This window comes from Perna viridis, chromosome 6, assembly GCF_037379345.1.
Source record: "Perna viridis isolate PV_CMFRI_1.1 ecotype Kerala chromosome 6, ASM3737934v1, whole genome shotgun sequence".
NCBI classification, from domain to species: domain Eukaryota; kingdom Metazoa; phylum Mollusca; class Bivalvia; order Mytilida; family Mytilidae; genus Perna; species Perna viridis.
In genome coordinates this window covers 21425781-21447634 of record NC_142450.1, presented here as the reverse complement: position 1 = coordinate 21447634, position 21854 = coordinate 21425781, and the positions used below count along the sequence as shown (strand labels likewise).

Sequence of the window (21854 nt, the reverse complement as noted above, 5' to 3'; positions counted from 1 at the left end):
CATATGACATGCATAATTATAGATCACTACACCACATTATGCTGCTGATTGGTGCCATGTTTACCGCCATAGCTTTGTAGTTCCAGCTTCATACAAGATTAAAATGTACAACTTACATATCATACACACATGTTCTACGGGCATTTTTTGTGCTTGTATGAGAACAGGAAGTTCACATTAAAAGATGAAATGATCAGTTATCATTGAACATTACCAAGTTCCTGATTGACAAACTGGGGCTTGTCACAATTGACTATTATAGGTCATATACATAATCAGGGCCCCAATATATACATATATATAGATATAGTCATTGCCAGTTGTTTAATCTGGTTTCCTGATCAATATCATAAGCAAAATATAAAGATCACTAAAAATTTGAGAGAAACTTATGGAACAAGAATGCTATGTGTAGCCATATGTCCCCCACCGCTGTAGAAAGAGTTGAATTACAAATGTTTGACACTTGTATAAATAGCAGATTTAAAACTTATGTGCTTTCATATGTCAATGTGGCGATTCAAGGTTAATGTATCTTAATGAATCAAATTAAGTTAGGCTAAGAACTCTTCATACAACAACAAAAATCCACAAAAAAAGAACGTGAAAAATGAACAAAGTCCCATAACTCCCATAAAAATTGTCAAATCAAAATGGTGGTTAAGTATGATCAACTTCATATGGTGACAAACAATCCTACAAAATTTGGTCAAATTCTGTCCTGCGGGTTCTGAGGATTTGCGTCCACAAGGTGTTCCTATTGCGAATAATGTGAAAAATAAAATGAACAAAGTCCCATGACTCCCACAAAAATTGTCAAATCAAAATAGCGGTTAAGTATGGTGAACTACATATGGTGACAAACAATCCTAAAAAATTTGGTCAAATTCCGTTCAGCCATTTCTGAGGAGGACGGACACCAGCATTTCTATGTCCCTGCTCCGTGTTGCGGTGGGGGACAACAAAAACATTACCTGCACTTCCTGGTAACCAGTTGCTTTGATTGAAAAAATCAGGTCATGATGGTTACAAAAGAGTAATCATATCAAGGGAATCTAGATTCTAGCCGCAGTCACCTGATTTTAAAGCATATCGCACTTGTGCCATTTTGGACGTTGTAAAAGCAAGCCAAAATCAGTGGCACAAAATATTTGACGATAAGTGACTTTGAAGACTTCAGTCTTTGATTCAGTATAATTAAGTTCATGTTAAGTTGAAAGCTATAAGTATAAGTATGATAACAGTAATAATACCTTGAAAATGGCAGATCCAGAGGGGGGCGTTTACAGACAGATTTTCAAAACAAATTTCGAATTTGGACCAAAAATAAATAATAGTAAAGTTGTGGTCTGGACAACAGCAAAATGCATGTTTCTGCCCTCTTTTGGCCCCTAAATTCTGAAAAGTTCAAGTCTTTACCTCAAAAATCAATCCAAGTCTGACCATTGGGGTAAAGAAAATTGTAGAACAATATCATAGGCATTCCTATGCTTTTACTGGAGTTATATAGTTGTTGAATTCTATGACATGGTTGTTATAGGCCCCTTTTTGTCCCATAATTCTACAACAGTCAGGGCTATTATCCCCCAAAACTGATACTAACCTTCCTTTTGTAGTGTAGAACCTTGTTAAAAAATTTTAATAAATATCAACCAACTAATACTCAATTTATGGCACAAAAGCCAAGTGTCTACGAAAAAAGATAGCTCCATACACATTTTTTGTGGTCATATAAAAAGACATTGAACAGTTATTCTATTCTTCAAACAGTGAATATCTCATTACGGTACATACATTTTCTTGAATCACTCATTTGAATATATTTATCTCAGCCTTCCTGAGTACAAGCTAGTATAAAATGTATTGTTAAGCTCTTTCATACAGTTTTGACTCTTTAGAAAAAATGCTCTGCAAGCTGAATGGCTTCAAATATTGAACCCCCATCATAATACTCCTACTATGACAAATTCATATGTTTTAGACTACAGTGTTCTAGAATTCCACTTTCTGGTCACCAGCGGCAAGTACAATTTTGGTGTAATAAAGTCGTTTTATCCAGATTCACTTTCCCTTTGGCAAGGAGAAAAAAACTTGTAGTTCAAGAAGGATTTGTAAAATTCATGAAACAGACTTAAATTGTGGGAAAGCTAATTTGCAATTGGGAAACCTAAAATATTAAATAATTCTAGAACACTGCAGCCTGGACTCTTTGGACTGGATTATTGCCAATCTGATAACTCCAATACATACCTCATTACCAAATGTGATCAGAGTCACTCGTCTGTTTGGATGGTTCTTAATCATGTCCTCTAATTGATGTAGAACTGCAGCCTGTACCCCCATCAGTCGGGATATGGAGGTTGTGTTGCGGTAACTATCATATCCTGTAGATCTCCAGCTACTACTCCTGTTTACAGAAAGGGCATTAACCCATTCTATTTTGCCTGGAATCTACAAGGATATGGTACATAAGTCAATTAAGTGTTATTCACCAAAAGATTCGGGCAGTAGGTGAAACAAGGTATGAAATAATTTATCACTTTAATGGTGTAATTTTGCCTTTTGTACCATTAGAATCAAGGAAAAAAAATCAAGACTGTCCGTATCATTTTGGTAAATTATGTTAATGCAATGCAAATGAACATATCATGGGCAGATAACTTTGTCAAATACCTCAATTATCAAGCATTCAAATAAAACATTTCCATATGACAAGTGATACAGACATCAAATATTGGTCACCTTAGACAGAGAAGACTTTCTTGAGTGACACCATATTGTCAGTCTGATAGGTTTTTGACACACATGTTCTGAATTTTTCACCTTTTGTCAAAATCTTTCAAAGGCTTGAAATTCAATGAAATATAGTAAAGTTTTATAAAATGGAATCAGTCTAATTGCACACCAGAGCATTCAAGTATTAAGGAGCCAAGAAAGGGAACATGAAGTTCAGGTTATCAAGTTGACCTTTCCTGGATTAAATTACAAATACCTGAATACCTGCCTTCAGTATAGTAGACCAGACAACTGACAAGGAGATTTAAAAACTTTTTACAATACTCCATTCTACTTTTTGGTCAGTTGACCTTTACAACTAGCCAATTCTGATTGTGAGAGCAATATTCAAAGGGAATACAATGCTCTGCAAGATGCAGCTTGATACAATTGCACAGGTCCAACCCAGAACAGTTGGTGCAAGTATGGACACAACATTCAAACTTGATACATCTCATAATTTTGAATGCCATTGAATATTTGACACTGCATATAATTTAACTAGAATTAAAGTGGCCCTTTTTCAGTCACTAATTCCTAAACAGTTCAAGTCATAACCACAGCTCCCAGAATCAATCCAAGCCTCCCTTTTTTTTGGTATGGCACATTGTGTTATAATTTCAAAACTACCTATCTACTTCTTTTCAAGTAATTATCCAGACATAATGAAAATACTCGCTTCTAGCCCCTATTTGGCCTCTAATATCTAAACAATTTAAGTCACAACTACTAAAATCAATCTCAGCCTTACTTTTGTGGGAGGCACCTCATTGAGATCTATACACTTTAGCTCAAGTTTCCGTCTGCACATGAAACATCTATACAAGATGGTGAAGCTACCAACAACAGTATGATTCAATTAAATGACCACAACTTTTTCGTGGATATATGACAAAAAGTTAGCAAATGACATGGATACTTCTGCAAGGGTACTGCATATATTTTGGGGTATTCAATGATGTTACAGAAAATTTATCTGTCAACTGTAAGAATCTAAATAAAAATTTACCTCAGTAGTATCATTCATACTGGAAGAAACATCCACACAAAATATCACAACAGAGTTGTCTCCTTCTGACGGTTCAGCAATGGCAGCTTTGGAGGGTGCTGGCTCCAACATAAACATGATATCAGAATCATCAGGGATTTCTCCATCCAATACATGGACATTGTTTGTTGTACCACAAAATTCACATGCCCACACCTAAAAGACCACAATTACAATTAGAGGGTCATGCACTATTTATCACACTCCAGCTGTATGTCAACTTCATCATATTTTTGGATGGTTTAAGTAGCAGTCTTTGTAAGAATCATGCAAATTCTGTAATGTGTTACACCCTAAAAAAGGCTACACATCTTTATTTTGTTTTAAGTTGCTTTATGGATCTATATGATGAAATGTATAATTATTCATTCCAATCTCCATATGATCCTTGTTATAAAATTTCACAAAAATCAACCAAGTAATAAATGAGTTATTTCATGACAAACTAAGTGCCTACATATGATGGTGACACAGACAACAACAGTGCCATACCATTATGCAACAACAAATTTTTGGGTGTCCTTCATTAATAAACAAAATTGATAATAAAGTAAAAAAATAACTCACATGATGCTGAGAACAACATTATTATTTGCACAATCGCACAAAAAAAATTCTTGGTAATAAAAAAATCCTAAGCTCCCCTAACTTATAAAAAGGTCAGTGCCCAAATTTGTACATTCACTGAGCATGCTCACTATTTAAACCCACCTGCTGGTTCCCAATTTTGTTAATTTTACTGATATGAGACAACAATGCCTTGCAACCAGTACAGTAAACAGGATCTCCTGTGAACATGTGACCTGGTGTCACCAGTTGTTTGAAGTCAATGGAAACAACATTTGTGTCTGCTTGTTTCACAGTCCGGCCTGATGCAGCTTGGGGTTTATTGTCATCTGAAAACAAAGATAGAGTAATGGTTTTAGTGTGCTTTATTTTAACTGTTATTTATTTTTATTTTTAATTATTATACTTGACCAAAAAATTCACACTAGAAATTGATAACAATTTGCTGTAGAAAAAGATAACTCTTGAAAGTGGGAGACAACTCAGTTTTACTGAAAAGAGGTCTTACTAACCACTTCTAACGTTTCCATTACTTTACATGTTAAAAAGGTAATTTCAAAGTTTCACTGTGAATTTCCAGGACAAATGACATCTTAAAGTTGCATACCGTTGCAAAGCTTGGAAAATAAGGCTTCTAAAATCATTATGCTAATGGTACAATGATTGTAGAAATTATTCACAAAATTTACTTGAATAAATAATACTGTAAATCCACATTTTTACCTGTTCTGCTAACTGACAGCATGGAGGCAAATTACTCACACATGTAAACAATATTCATACACTATTGTAGTTAATGTGCTTTTAAAGTACACATTCTCAGTTTTATTTTGACTACTTTTAATCATAATACACACAAATAATGCACTTACAATGCATATGTCTAGGTTCAGTGTGTTTTTGGTACTACATAGGGAGGTGGCCATTTGACCCCAGAAGTGGTTAGTGAATACAGAGATAAATTCAGGATTCAATTACCATTTTAACTTTAAAATGTGAAAATAATATCTATCAAAAAGAATATTAATTTTTAACAAAATAATTGGATTTAAAATGGTTTTGGTGAATCTATCCATCTAATTTAATGATAGAAATAACATATACCAACACTAATCTGAAGACTAATATGTATTATTATTTTTACTCGGAAGTCATGTGACTTCTGAGTCTTTAAACCATCTGATATCAACCAAAACGACTTCCGGTTGATAACCGCCCTAAAGTACTTCCACAGCGAAAGAGATCTGACGGATGAATATTAAATTGTATCAAATTGATTATTTCGTATAAATACACTGCACGTTTTACAGTATACGATTGAAATTCTATTTTACATAATTGATTGTCAAAGAAAAATTCAAATCCATATATAGAAGTTTAAAATATATTTTATTATTGCCTTTGATATCCATAGATGGATTCCACGTGATTGGCTACGTTACAAACTAAAAATAGGTTGTCAAGATAACACATTGAGAAACAAAATAAAAAACAAAATGAAAAGAAATAAAAAAAACAAAAGAAAACTAAATTTAAATTGATATTTTGAATAATCAGTATTGTGTGGATATGTAGTTCTAGTGATGAAAGTGCTGATCCCGTTGTAAATAATAAATCTTTTTGGAAATACAGAAAGAACAAATTACCATCAGCAGATTATAAAGTTTTTAAAATACCTATAAATATCTTATGACTTCCATGGTTCAACGCCGTCAGCGCTTTGATTTGATATTGGAGTTTGTTTTATGTACTTACATAAATTTCTTGATCTGACTTTCCTCCAACTGTGTCTCTTAGACGTGTAGTATTCACTGCTGTCATCTAAATTTGGAAGCAAATAAATTAAGGAATTATTAACACCTCAAGATAGGGACGCCAACCTTAAAATATATACCAAAAATGCATGAACATTTACTTGTATGTAATGCAAGTACTGGCCCAGTAAATGATATTCTTTGTAATGAAGAAAATTCAATCAGTGGCATATAAATGATATTAGACAATGTTAAGAACAAATGACAAAGTATAGCCCCATCTTATTATTTTAGTACTTTTAATAGGGTATGTAAGTTTCATCATGTGTCTCAATGGTTTCATGATAATGGGTCTACCATTCAAATGCATGGATATTTTTAACTTACAAAGCATTGAGATCAGTATTAAAACCCAAACATATTTCTGTGTAGAATTACCAATAAAAAAAAACAAATTTCTTTTTCTACATAATACAAATGTTTAGAAAGTAATAAATAGAAGATTTTTCGATGAATGCAGGGTTCAAGATCCCTGAAGTAAATAATAAAAAGCTGTTCAGTCTTCAGATTTCAACAGTTGTTCTACATAGGAAATTCTGGTGAGGATAGTAGAACAAGACTTACATACTCTAACAATGTCTATCTCTTGAACATTACTTTCCACAAACTGGAGAAAATATTACAATTTTTCTATGTTTTTCAGGGTCAATGACATGCACTCCCTGCACAAATATTTATTCAACTTAAAATGTATTCTCCTATAAAACAGAGGTTGGAAGGAACTCCAAAAGATTTCAAAAAAACATTATTACTTTTTTTTGGGACACAATATTTCCCTTGCTAAGTGTAACTTCAAAAAAATTCAAACACTACTGTAAAAAAAAAAAAAAAAACATTTCACACATTTTTTGAGAAAATAAAGAAACACATTATGAAGTATGTAAAGAATAACAACTTTCCAGAACTTTTCAGTTTAAAATGTATTGAAATAAGGAATATATTGACATTCTCATGTGTCTGTTTGTGCATTCCAAATTTTTCTTGACAAGAACCTCAAATGCAAGTATATTAGCTTGTGTGTATCTATTGTTCAAACAGACTTAAATGGACTTATTGGTTATGAAAATCTAGTACTTAGTTGGCCACTGAATATGTCAAACTTGTATATAAGTAGTGTGTTTTGGTCATTAAGACCATTCAGGTAACAGCTAGTACTATAAATGCATCAATTATTGCTGTGTATTACTTTTCCCTAGCCTTGCGGTAAACAATTTGGGTAAAAAATAGTATATGTACCCACCAAACTGATTTTTATAAATTTATAATTGCTAACCATTTTTTTTCAAAACTGCAAAAATTAACACTCACAAATATTTTCAATTAACAGAATCTGCAACATTAGTAAATGTATGTTTAGTACAGTAACCTAAAGCTACACAGAAATGACTCTTTGGATCATGTCACAATTATTTCAGTTATACAATATTTAAACAGAAAAAAATTATGTATGGCCTTGTGTAATCCAACATGTATCTAAAATACAACTTACCTTGAAAGACGTACTAATAAAAGTGAGTTTCCAGAACTTATAGTGCAAATCTACTAGTGTGAGAGTATGATGAGACTAAAATATCCAAAGGACCCAGTCTTCGTAAACCAATTTGGACCAGAATAGAATACACCACACTTAAAGAACAATCATATAACTATTATTACTATAATACCATGTGGTTTATATACATTTTCTCCAGTACTAGGCATGCATTGGTACAGTATGGGACTATGGGTATTTAAGTTAAAATTTGTTCTCAAATGGCAACAAATATAAAGGTATCCAAGAATACTGTTTTTTTTTAAATTGCAATTAAACCTGTGAATTGTTCAACACTTAAAATTAAATACTTCACAGGGTGTGGATTGATATGACTGCAGATGTCAAACACTGAACAGTTGGGGCAATTCAAGTTTGATACAGCTTTGAATACTGATTGCGATTAGACATTTGGAACAGTATAAAAATTTAACCAGAATCAAAGAAGCCTTTTTTTGGCCACTAATTCCTAAATGGTTCTAGTCACATTTTCAGAAAAAAAAAAACAATATAAGCCTTCCTCTGGAAGAATGACACCTTGTAGAGATCCATTCCCTTTTACTTGAGTTCATCAGGATATCAGAAAATACTTGTTTCTGGTCCCTTTTCAGGCCTTAATTTCTTATATTCAGTGTTCATTCCAAAACACGCCCTTGTGCCACTGGGGCAAATATTTTATGCATGGCGCACAAAAAGTGCGGCATGTGGGCCTAGCTGGGGCATAGTATTCCGTAGGTCAATTTTTTTCGGATTTTTTTTGGTTCCGTGTCCGGACATGTATCCGTTCTTTAAAAGTGCCAATGGCCTTGACCATTTCGTAGTAGGCACGAGACCACAATTAATTTTCAAGAGCATGTCAATATACACATTTGAGCAGATTAAAAAAATTCCACTGGCGCAAACTGAATAAAACTGAATATAAATTGTAGAAAATTTTACCATCATTTTCTGAAATTAATACATATAACTCGGAGATGGGGTAAACATGACCCTATTGACAGAACCCAGTAAATTTCAGATCAGCCAACTGACTGAAAACAAATGCTTCATGGCGCCGAACCTTGAGTCGGCAATTTCAAGTGAAGACGTAAATTTCATTGTCTGTGGGCCTGAGCCAGGTTGGATATGATCCCAATAAGAACAGACATGAGAGATTCATGTGGAGCTGCAACATCATATTGTATTACAATTTGAATCAATACAATACCATGATAAAAAAAAACAACATATACTATTACTAGCATTTTTTTTTATTCATTTGGAGTTATGTACCTCTGAAACCTCACACCTAAATAAAACGAAACTATAAAGTATATACAAGACTGAGGTTAACTTATTTGTTGGTTAAATCTTTTTTGTTATGTAAAAATGGCCCCATCTAATACTGCCATATTGGCCCCCTTAATTCTGAGAATGACCCCCTGTTTTGCTGTCAAGGGGGCCATTGGCCCCCTTTTGCAATTTTCTGGAATGAACACTGTATATTGAATCAAGTCATTACCCACAAAAATTATCCCAGCCTTCTTTTGGTGGTATGGCAACTTGAACTTCAATTTGAAAATATATTTACTTTAAAGACAAGTAATGGTCCAGCTTTAGGAAAATGCATGTTTGTGGTCCACTTTTAGACCCTAATTCCTTAATGGATCAAGTAATCAACCCTAGACAACTGACCTATGTAGTATAGAATATTGAGGAACAATATTTCAGACATCTATATAGTTTTTCCTTGAGTTTATAGTTCAATTCACAGAGACTGTCTTTGGTTCTGTTATGGCCCTTAATTCCAAAAAGGGTCTTTGGTCCCATTACCGGTATGGCCCATAATTCCAAAATGGTTGGGGTAAAATCCCAAGAAATCAATATCAACCTTTCTTGTGTCATTTGTAAGGTACCTTGTTCTTAATCTTTTTTTAAAGACAAATCAAATATTTAAGCTAGCTAGCTGTCACACAAAAAAGCAAGGGTCAATGGAAGACTATGACCATTGACAACAAGGACAATGAGACAAAATAAAATTATACCTCAGTTTCCTGTTACCCGACCAGCTCATGCCTTGTCTCCTGACTGACTTATTTTTAAGTTAACAAACAACAAACGCAACCACCATACGACCTGACATTTTACAGATGGTAGTCAAATTTTCATTTTCACAAAGCTGTTTAAGTTGTTTTCTACAAAATTTGGGAAAAAATAAGTAAATAAGATCAAATAAAATCCTGACCTACCAACCAATTTTTTTTCTAACAAGAAACAGGAAACAGAGGTATAATTTTATTTGGCCTGACACTCCATACCATTATACAATTATTGTGATAAAGGTTGAAAGTATTTTGAAAAAAGTGATGCTGAAGTTTGCTTGAGTATTATGAAGGGTAAATTTGGCACAAAATCTGGTCATCATTTTATGCAATTTTCAAAATTCATTCTTTATCATGTAAATAAAAGCAAGATTACCAGAATTTTTTAGCATTAATTATTAGTATTCATTGTGAACTCCAGGTAGGTTATCTCCCCTCAACAACAACAGTGACTCATTAATGTTCACTGGTACATTTTGTTCTAATTAACACTGATTTTATAATGTTGTATTGATTTAATGAATTGATTCCTCATTAGGTTAATAAATATTCTACTTCCAGACACTAACAATAAGTTACGAATAGAATCACTATGCATGATATATTACTGATTGAGTATTAAATGAGAAAACACAAAATTATGGAAGAGTAAGATATAAACTACAAAAACAGACAAAACAGACACAGAAAAGACTTACCACTGTCAGATCCAGATCTCGAATCATCACTAAATAATGAAAGAAATCTCAAATGAAACAATGCCAATACATGTCTGGCCCTGCATCACCATCATACATTTGTCAACACCTTTGAGTAACTTCAAATAATAGGAGGTACATATCTTACACTGTGCGAGGTTTATATAATATTGATTTAATATTTTATGAGTTACCGATTATACAAGTTAGATACATGTACCCTTAAGGTGGTACAATAGGGTTAGGTCATTTCTGAAAATTCGGTCTCCTTTTGTTGAAATAAAGCTGTTTTGAGGCAGTCTGCACAGAAATTTCAAGTGTTTTCAATTTGTCACAAGAAGTGCATATTTTTGAAATCCTTGGTGTGTGGAGGTTCAAGTCATTTATAAGTAATTTAGTGACTATTGTTATAAAATCTAGTAGCTAGTAACATACTCAAAAAAATATTTCTGAATTCTACTACAAATCAAGGGTGCCTTTCCAAAACTAACAGCCAAATACTATGTTTTATAAAATATCCGGCACTTAGACACTACCACAGGATGAAAGCATGCATGGAGTAAGTGGAAAAAGGGTAAAAATAATAAGACCCTTTTCGTTCATTCTCTCACAACTTTAGTTCCAAAAGTTCGTGTGAAATAAGGTATCTTGAACATCAGCCACCTGATGCTGAGGAGAGAACCTAATACAGCAGGGGACTGAAACATTCCTGATACCATTCTTCATTTAAATTACACCTGTTTACCATTACATATATAACATCTGTCTATGTATAAATGCTTAACTACATTTAAACAACATATCCACCAAATTTCAACTTTTAATTTTAAGTTTTACAAAATTTGACAGGGGAACTTGGTGTGCGACACAGTGTGCCTTAATGTAAAGGTATAGTACACCCTAAGGGTGATGAATGGAGGACAGAGTCCATCATGGTAAAATTTGTATATACTGTTATACACAACTTACACAACAAAATTCTGGAAAATTTACCTGAACCACTCAGGTAGTTTTAAAATATCAAGTTAGTAAATGTTTACTGACATATAAAGCAAGAATAACTGAATTTAATTGCATAAAATGCAATAGTAAGTCTGGTGTTTTATAATTTTTTTTCAAATCCTCAAAAAAGCTACAAAAAAGTCAAGTTTATAATTGCAAGGCATTTTGAAAAAATAAGTACTGATTGACCATAAAAGTAAGTTTGAAACATGTGTACAAAGTATACCTAGTACACTGTAATGGATAGAATTCCTCAATATCCAATTATTAATGAGGTTTAACAGATAATTCGAATCCAAAAGCCTTATGGTTCTTAAAAGATAGCAATGCTTCCTACCTGAGTTGCATGCCTTCTTCATACTCCTCATCAGAAATGACCTCATACTCTGGTTCATCATGCCAGTACACGTAGGAAGACCCAAAATTCATCACTGCGTCCAAAATTGTAATTCCTACAACAATGTAAAGGTCCACACATATGAAATGGTAAAAAATATCAAATGTCCCTAGTAATGGGAATATCTAAGTATACATTTTAATTTGAATTTAAAGAAATATAAAATATTATGATATGATATGTCTAAAATATATTTTCTGTGTCAAGTAAAATAAAGAAGTCTTTTTTCATAGAAAATGGTAATTGAAAAATTAATTGCAAGTCATAATGCCATTTTTTAAGGGATATAACTCTTAAAATCATTGATATGTTTGCATCATTTTCAATTTCACTAGAGCCGATCAAACTTTCATTTGAAACAGAATGAAATCAGTCCAAGTTACTTTGATGATTACATGAGACTGATGTAAAATGGTGAATAAGGTTGTGTCTCTTACCCTAGGTCTACCTCCTCAACACAAATTCAAGAATTTTTGTGACATCGTCCACTGTTCATTTTTGTTTCGAAAACTATCATGTAATAATCTAATGACACTGGTATCTTTGCACATATGCATTAATAACCATCATATGTAGTGTTAAGATTTAAATTTAAATTTCAATAGAACTTATCTATAAATTGACATAGTACTGGTATCTTATAAAATTCTTATAAAATTCGTTGCAAGGCACAGCTTGATTTGACCACAGATATCTAACACAGGATATGAATTTGAAGTGGCCCTTTTTTTGCCCCTACATTGTTCCAGTCACATTTTACAAAATCAATCCCAACTTCTGTTTAATGATTGGTACATCTTGGTACAATTTTAAAGAGTTCCATTCCCTTTTACTCAAGTTATGATCCAGACATGAGGAAATGTTTGTTTCCTGTCCGTTTTCTACCCTTAATTCCAAATTGGATCAATTAAGTCACAACCACAAAAAATCAACCCTACTCTGACCTGTTGTGGAACAATATTATAGACATCCATATGCTTTTACTTAAGTCACAAATTAGTAATTACATTCTCTAAAAATGCCAGGTTTTTTGGTCCCAATTTTGCCCCAGATTCCAAAACAATTTTGGTCATAACCTCCAAAATCATTGTTTACCTTCCTTTTGTAGATTAAAACCTTGTTATAAAGTTCATTAAGATCATCCAACTAATATTCAAGCTATCACATGCATCACCAAGTGTCTTCAGATGAAAATGACAACACGGATGACAGCACCATACCATATTATAAGACCCAATTTTTTTTCAAATTCCAAATTACAAGTTTTATTTGTTGTAATATCAAGTCAGTTGCATTTTTGCAATAATTAAAACATACAATGTTTGAAACTGTTAACAGTGTCAGGGTTTGAAGTGCAGTCTTACACTGAATTTATATCAAAAGACATCAATTTGTTAATATCAATTTACAAATGGGGATACTTTTTTAATTGTTTACTTGTTACTAAAGCACATTTTTTAAGTTTGTTTATTTGTTACTCATGCACCTTTTTCAAATTTGTTGACTTGTTACTTATGCACATTTCTAGGCTTTATTATGTGCAATCAATTAATGTTACATACTTCTTCGTCTAAGAATCAGACAAAATGTATTAAGGTGTGGCACATAAAGGAGAAAAACGTGGAGATTGCATGAACCAATTCATTATACCTGATAACCACCAGAAATAACCATCAAAGTGTTTGTAAAATTTGCCTTTTTAGGATATTGATAGGTCAAATTTTGTTGAAATGCACTAAGGAAAAATGTCAAGAACATTTGCCCACATTCTTTCCCTATATAAGCAGTCCAAAAATATCTACTTCACAGATGTTTCAGGATAAACCTAAATAGATTTCTGGTTGTTTTCTAGATGTACTGAATATATCCTAGGCAAATATGACTAAATTGGGGAATATGATATGCCACCGATTGCCTGATTATTTCACAGAATGGTACTTAAATGCAAAAAAATAATAATAATTAAAAATTACACTCTTAAAATGACTTAAAATACTACAAAATTACGGCAATATACTTTCAGTCCAATGAATGGAAACATGCGACAGTGCTATGAAGAAACAATCATGGCAATAAGAGTGTTATCTTACTCATTTGAAATAATTCAAGATACATGTATGCCATGCTCATCAGAATAACTTATTTAAAAAAACTGAATTATTTCCTTATCCAAGCAAACTTTAATTCAAACAGAAAATACAACCTGTTCAGTGTAAAACATCCATTAGAATGACGACCTCTGTACGTTCCTGGTCTTTTTTAACCAAAGGAGAGCGTCATATGTAAATTAAGAAATAAATCAAATCGAAAGTAGGATTGCACAAGCGGACCAATACTAAATTTTGTCCCAAACACGGTAACTAATACATTTCCGTTTTTTTTTAACAAAAAAAAATGTTATAAAATACAGTGCAACTGTTCTGTTAAAGGGTAATAATTTATTTTTCAATTCTAAACATTTTCTATTTTTAGCGATAATTATGTGAGGCCTGTTAGATTTCTATTATAGATGTTTCATTCCGCGACAATAAGTTTCCTCATGTTAACAAACCACGTGGACATAAACAATCAACAATTCGTTTAAATCTATGAAAGCTCACGATGTAAGTTAAATTTTATTATTAGTTACAATATTTATGTAATAAGCATTGTTATGAGCCTATTTTGTATATAGGATACGCCCAAGAAGGTCAATTTAAGAGATGTGTTTATGTAAAATGTATGGAGCGCCTTGTGGTACTATTTATGGTTTTTGATTATGAATTATATTTTTTGCGTTATTATTCCATATTTCACATACCCAAACCTAATTATATGATTCTTGCAACCTTAATTACCTCTTAACGGAGATTTATTTTGAAATTTTTGGTTTTACACCTCTCCTCGCTTTTTTTCGTTTAAAAAATGTACGGAAAGCCAAAAGTGTCACCTTGGTAATTTTTTCTACGTTATTTATTGTCGAACATTTGTCGAAACACGTGTCTCTATTCTATGTTTGAGTGATATTTACTTGATAGATCTGATGTTTAAGCATATGTTTTTCTTGTTTTTGTGTTTATTGTATTTTTCTTTTCATTTTAGTTAGAATAGTGAACTTAGAATGTGTTCCTTTTTCTTTTGTAGCTTTTGTACCGCTATCATTGTTGAATAAAGATGTTCTATGAGACGATGTTGGTTATGCTATCTGCACTGCGACTGAATAGTAAAAAAGATCGTACAGTTTCAGATGTAAATGAAGATACGTTGATCATGGATGCAACAGACGTGAAACCAGAAGATACTGTCCGAGCAAGGGCAATGACTGAACCGGGGAAACAATTATTTCTATCACAAGACGATGAATATAAACGTGAAATCTATTAAGCATGGGAAAAATTCGAAACAATACTTGAAGGACTTGATGAGTCTGCCAAGGACCTCAAAAGTTCACGTACGTTGGAGAAATCGATACTTCAAAGTGAGGAGAAATATAAAGTAATTTCTAAAGAATATATAGAATTCTTGTAAAGGAAAAATACCGACGAAAGTGGTAGTATCTTGTTAATGTTTAGTGCGGAATTTAATAAATGCTCAGACATTATACAACAGACACTCTTACGAATAAAATCAGAGAAGCTGCAGGTAGCCGAGACGATGTCACGGTGTGCGAGTGTTAGTAGCAGGGAATGATCTGTCGGTAGTTCAGCGTTAGTTAAGAAACGCGCAACAGCTGAAATACAAAAGACAAAGGTACAATTTGCACAATATGAGGCAGAATTAACGAAACAGAAGGCGAGATTAAACGAACTTGAAACTCAGTCAAAAGCAATCAGTGAAAGGAGAAGAGCAGAGGTTGATGCTGATTTAAGTCTACTCAAAGCACAAAGTGAAGCTGCAATAGCGATTGCGGAAATTAAAGTACTCGAGGAAGCTGAAGGTGAAAATCGAAGTGGTGAAATTCAGGAGCCGATATTTAATGCTAACGCGGAACCTTTTGTGCCATTAAGTTGCATTAAAGATGACCTAACGGAACAATATGTGAATGAACAATATCACCGGAATATCGCTCAAGCTGAAAGTGTACATACTCACGACGCAGCAGATTCGAGGTTAAATGTTGGACTTAAGTCAACTCCAGGAAACTTAAATCCTAACGGTATGAATAGACCATGTCCGTCAATTAAAGCCGGTGATTTTAACAACAATTTCAGAACATTTTCACAACCTCGTCAATCAAATAACGATCCTGCTATTGTGACGGACTTTACAAAATTTCTACTAAAGAAAGATTTACTACTCTCTAGATTCCAACAATTTGATGATCGTCCTGAAAATTACTCAGCATGGGAAGCTAGTTTCAAGAGTATAGCAGAAGAATTATCAGTGACTGCTTTCGAGGAAATCGACTTATTAGTGAAATGGCTCGGTCCAGATTTGTCAAGGTTTTCACAAAGTATAAGATCGTTAAACGTAAATAATCCATCGATTGGACTTGTTTGTATCTGGGAGAGGCTCGACGAAAGGTTCGGGAGACCAGAGATGATCGAATCAGTTATTAAAGGCAAACTTCAGAAATTCGCTAAAATTGGAAGCAAGGACACATCACGTTATTGCGAACTTTTGGACATTCTCGTTCAGGTAGAATCTTCAAAAGCAAATCCTGAATATGCTAATTTATTGTCTTATTTCGATACATCGTCAGGGATTAATCCGATTGTTGAAAAGTTGCCTTACAACATCCAGGAGAAATGGACATCTCGAGCATTTAGATACAAAACTGACTATCATGTTCCATTTCCGCCGTTCTCGTTCTTCGTGAATTTCATCAGAGAAATTTGTACATGTACAATCAAAAACGACCCAGCATTTAACTTTCATAATACAGACAATGTGTATTCCAAGAAACAAACATTAAATCGTCGAAATGATCATAGTGCAACTACGGTATTCAATCGTAGAACTAATGTGAATGTCGGAGAGAAGGAAAAATCAAATCAAAGCATAGTTTAGCAACTTGTAGGGCGTTCAAGGCCAAAAGTTACGATGAGAAGAGACAAATTTTGAAAGACCATAGAATTTGCTTTAAGTGTTGTCAGTCGTCAAAACACATTTCGCGGAACTGCACAGCAACGATCAAATGTAATCATTGTGACAGTAAACATCATGTAACGGTAATGCATCGTCCCGAGAAAGCCGAAAATCCTGATGGCGGGGAGCGCTCATATCCTCAAACTTCGTTCGAAAACATTTCATCTAAGCGTACGTCTCTAAGTGATTTCAGTGGCAAGTCGTGTGGTAAAACCGTACTGGTTCGTCTGTATCCGAGGAATATTCCGGAAAAAGTGATGAACGTCTATGCGATCTTAGATGATCAGAGCAATAAAACTCTTGCTAAACCAGAACTTTTCGATCAACTTGGTATTGACACTGATAAGCTTCAATATACAATGTCGACATGCGCCTGTCGAACAGTAATGTCAGGAAGATGTGCTAGTAACCTCGTCGTCGAACCTATTACTGGTGACAGTAGTTTGAATTTACCTTCAATTATAGAATGTGCTAATATTCCTAACGAACGTTCAGAAATCGCTACACCAGATGTTGCGCCATCCTTTTCGCATCTGAAGGAAATAAGTGAATACATACCAATACTAAACAGCGAAGCTCAGATACAACTGTTGATCGGACTTGATGTTCCAGAAGCACATCACGTTTTGAAACAGATTACAGGTCCTAAAGGGACTCCATTTGCTCAGAAACTAATGTTAGGATGGGTGATTGTGGGTGACATTTGCTTAGGACAAGTTTACAAACCCAAGACTATAAACGTAAATAGAACTCATGTGATGACCAACGGTAGAGGAACGATATTCGAACCTTGTGCGAACACTCTATTCGTGAAAGAATGTGTCAAGAAGGAAGTTTGTTGGGATGGTAGACTCCAAAAAGGGGTAAATACCAGCATTCTTTATCATCACTAATAGGTGGAGCTACTAATGCTGCTTTGTTGAATTTATGCGTAAAATTATCGACAACAAAGCAGCTGAAGTAGCTCCACCTATTAGTGATGATAAAGAATCCTGGTATTTACCCCCCCCCCTTTTTGGAGTTTACCATCCCAACAAACCACACCAAATAAGAGGCGTATTTGACTCATCGGCAACTTTCAAAAGTGTGTTTCTAAATAGCATTATGATGACCGGTCCGGATTTAACAAATAGTCTCTTAGGTATTCTTCTACGTTTTAGGAAAGATAGCTGCAACAGTCGACATCGAACAAATGTTTTATCAGTTTTTCGTGAATGAAAATGATAGAGATTTTTTGCGTTTCTTCTGGTATAGAGACAATAATCCCGACAACCTTCTTATTGAATTTCGCATTTGTGTTCATGTATTTGGAAACTCTCCCTCTCCCGCTGTGGCTACTTATGGACTAAGACGCACAGTTGAGAATTGTGATCGGTTGTATGGATCGGACGTCAAGTTGTTCATCGGTAGAGACTTCTATGTGGATGATGGATTAATTTCGATGCCGGATAGTAATAAAGTCGTAAATCTAATTAAACGAGCGCAACAAGTACTAAGAACGGACGGAAACGTCAGACTGCACAAAAATTACGTCAAATAGTGCCGATGTTATGAAAGCATTTGCGGTCGAAGATTTGGGAAAAGAGATAAAAGACCTGAATCTTGGTGAAGATATTTTTCCGATTCATCAAAGTTTGGGATTAGAATGGGACTTGAATACCGACAATTTCTTATTTAGTCCATTGGAAGACGACAAACCTTTCACTCGCAGAGGTATTCTCTCATCCTTGAACAGACTTTTCGATCCGATTGGATTTTTGTCACCGATTACGATAAGTGGTAAAATTTTGTTACGAGAAGCATCGCCATCTGGAACTGACTGGGATGAGCCTTTATCATCGGACTTTCATCAAGATAAGTGGATTGCATGGAGAAATTCAATTGTGACATTGAAAAACTTTCGTATTCCACGCATGTATTTTCCTTGCTCCTTCAGTGAGATGAACAATCTTGAAGTCTTAGTATTTTCCGATGCCTCTGAGAAGGCTATTTCTGTTTCTGCGTATTTACGAGGTGTCGACGATGAAGGACAGCTTCATATAGGATTTCTCATGGGTAAATCGAAGCTTAGCCCAGCAAGTGGGAATACGATACCCCGACTTGAACTTTGTGGTGCAGTCATGGCTACGGAAATTGCTAGTATTGTATCTGACAACTTGGATATTCCTCTTGGAGCAATCAAGTATTTCTGTGACAGCAAAGTCGTATTAGGTTATATCGGGAACAAGACGAGACGTTTTCATACTTACGTGTCAAATCGAGTTGATCGTATACTCAGAATGTCAGACTCGTCACAGTGGAATTTCGTACCAACGCATCAGAATCCAGCCGATAGTGGAACTAGATATTTATCTAATCTGTAAAGCGACGATTATAACACTTGGCTAAATGGTACACCATTTTTTAAAATGTGTGGTAGTAGTAGTGGACTCTTACCTTCTTTTCCGCTTGTAACTCCGAATCTGGATAAGGAAGTGAGGCCGGAATGCAACGTAAACATAACTAGTCTTGATACTTCTGGATCAATCGTCGATCGTTTCGAGAACATTTCAAGTTGGAAAAAGCTTGTCAAAGTAATAGCGCTGTTGAAACATATCGCTAGGAACTATCGATCAGACAGTCAGTCATGTAAAGGATGGCATGTTTGCGAACATTACATATCAGTTCATGCAATTAAAGAAGCTGTTCAATATGTTATAAAGGAAGTTCAGAAATCGGTATTTGCACAGGAGATAGACTTACTTACACAAGGACAAAACGTTTCATCGAGATCATCGATCAGTGCGCTTTCCCCATTTCTTGACTTATCAGGAATACTTCGTGTCGGTGGACGATTAAGTAAAGCTACAGGATGTCTTCCGACAGGAGAAATCAACCCGATCATAATTCCGAAAAATTCACATGTCGCAAAATTACTCATAGATCACTACCACAATGTGGTGAAACATCAGGTTAGACATTTTTCGGAGGGTGCCTTGAGGAGAGCTGGTTTCTGGATGATCAGTTCAAAGAGATTGATATCTTCGTTCATTCAGAAATGTGTAGTATGTCGAAAGCTTAGAGGAAAATTCCAAGAACAGAAAATGTCTGATTTACCAGAGGACAGACTTACACCGGGTCCACCTTTTACGTATGTCGGTCTAGACACCTTCGGATCCTGGAACGTATTGACCCGCAAGACTAGACAAGGATCATCGAATAGTAAGCGATGGGCTATTCTTTTTACGTGCATGACAACCCGGGCAGTACATATTGAGCTTATCGAGTCTATGAGCGGTTCATCGTTCATAAACGCTCTCCGAAGATTTCATTCAATTAGAGGACCGGTCAAAGTTTTTCGTTCTGACCGTGGATCAAATTTCATAGGTGCAACTGACAATCTAGACATAGAAGCTATTCATGTGGAGGATAAAGCCGTCAAGATCTATCTTTGTGAAAACGGATCCGTTTGGAAATTTAATCCTCCCCACTCCTCACACATGGGAGGAGTGTGGAAAAAGTTAATTGGTGTGACAAGGAGAATATTAGACTCAGTTATCTTAACATCTTCGAGCAAAACATTGACAAATTAATCAGAAGTTGTAGCAATCATTAACTGTAGACCTATTGCTGATATATGATCGGATCCTGACATGCCTTTAATTCCATCGACGCTTCTTACCGGAAAACAAGATTACTTACCTGTCTTAGTGGACTCTTTGAACATGAAAGACATTTACAGAGCCGAATGGAAACACGTCAAGATGCTGTCAGATATCTTTTGGAAGCAGTGGAGGTCGGACTATTTACATTCTCTGCAGAAGCGACGGAAGTGGCACAATGACAATGAAAACTTGAAATCTGGTGATGTAGTTCTATTACGAGACAAGACACTTTATAGAGGTTAATGGCCTGTTGGAATCATTGTTGAAGCCATCGAGAGCGATGATGGTAAAGTGAGAAAAGCTAGTGTCCGTCACAGGGACGGCAAAAATGTGACTTGCACAAGACCAATTAGTGAAATGGTTTTGTTGGTAGATTAATCGTGTGACACGGACAATTGTCAGAGAATTATAACATTCAATAGGTGTTATTTTGTAATTATTTTGGTTCATTTGTGACATTAATGCTTTAATATCAGACGGGGAGTGTTCTGTTAAAGGGTAACAATTTATTTTTCAATTCTAAACATTTTCAATTTTTAGCGATAATTATTTGAGGCCTGTAAGATTTCTATTATAGATGTTTCATTCCCCGATAATAAGTTCCCTCATGTTAACAAACCACGTGGACATAAACAATCAACAATTCGTTTAAATCTATGATAGCTCACGATGTAAGTTAAATTTTATTATTAGTTACAATATTTATGTATTAAGCATTGTTATAAGCCTATTTTTTTATATAGGATACGCCCAAGAAGGTCAATTTAAGAGATGTGTTTATGTAAAATGTATGGAGCGCCTTGTGGTACTATTTATGGTTTTTGATTATGAATTATATTTTTGCGTTATTATTCCATATTTCACTTACTCAAACCTAATTATATGATTTTTGCAACCTTAATTACCTCTTAACGGAGATTTATTTTGAAATTTTTGGTTTTACACCTCTCCTCCTTATTTTCGTTTAAAAAATGTACGGAAAGCCAAAAATGTCACCTTGGTAATTTTTACTACTTTATGTATTGTCGAATATTTGTCGAAACACGTGTCTCTATGCTATATTTGAGGGATATCTACTTGATAGATCTGATGTTTAATCATATGTTTTTCTTGTTTTTGTGTTTATTGTATTTTTCTTTTCATTTTAGTTAGAATAGTGAATTTAGAATGTGTTCCTTTTTCTTTTGTAGCTTTTTACCGCTATCATTGTTGAATAAAGATGTTCTATGA

The 21854-nt window shown here is 34.3% G+C and overlaps 2 protein-coding genes across 3 annotated transcripts in view; one reads left to right on the top strand and one right to left on the bottom strand.

The window, feature by feature from the left end:
• Nucleotides 1–14251, bottom strand: part of LOC148614055 (circularly permutated Ras protein 1-like) — a 35638-nt gene extending 21387 nt beyond the window's left edge. Inside the window, exons 1-7 of one of the 2 annotated variants that reach the window (XM_088587848.1) lie at nt 14117–14251; nt 11854–11968; nt 10515–10543; nt 6146–6211; nt 4535–4719; nt 3785–3979; nt 2251–2451 (exon numbers count right to left, since the gene is read on the bottom strand). In XM_088587848.1, the coding sequence (XP_088443974.1) occupies nt 2251–2451; nt 3785–3979; nt 4535–4719; nt 6146–6211; nt 10515–10543; nt 11854–11945 (768 nt within the window). In that variant the 5' untranslated portion in view covers nt 11946–11968; nt 14117–14251. Of the gene's footprint in view, nt 1–2250; nt 2452–3784; nt 3980–4534; nt 4720–6145; nt 6212–7693; nt 7831–10514; nt 10544–11853; nt 11969–14116 lie in introns of those variants that run through there. The other variant, XM_088587849.1, reaches the window with a different exon arrangement.
• A 129-nt stretch (nt 14252–14380) lies between these two features.
• LOC148614054 (uncharacterized) lies at nt 14381–21854 on the top strand. Its single transcript, XM_088587858.1, has 2 exons — nt 14381–14516; nt 15037–21854. Exon 2 carries the CDS (start codon nt 16051–16053, stop codon nt 16900–16902), a length of 852 nt encoding a protein of 283 aa, XP_088443984.1. The 5' UTR covers nt 14381–14516; nt 15037–16050; the 3' UTR covers nt 16903–21854.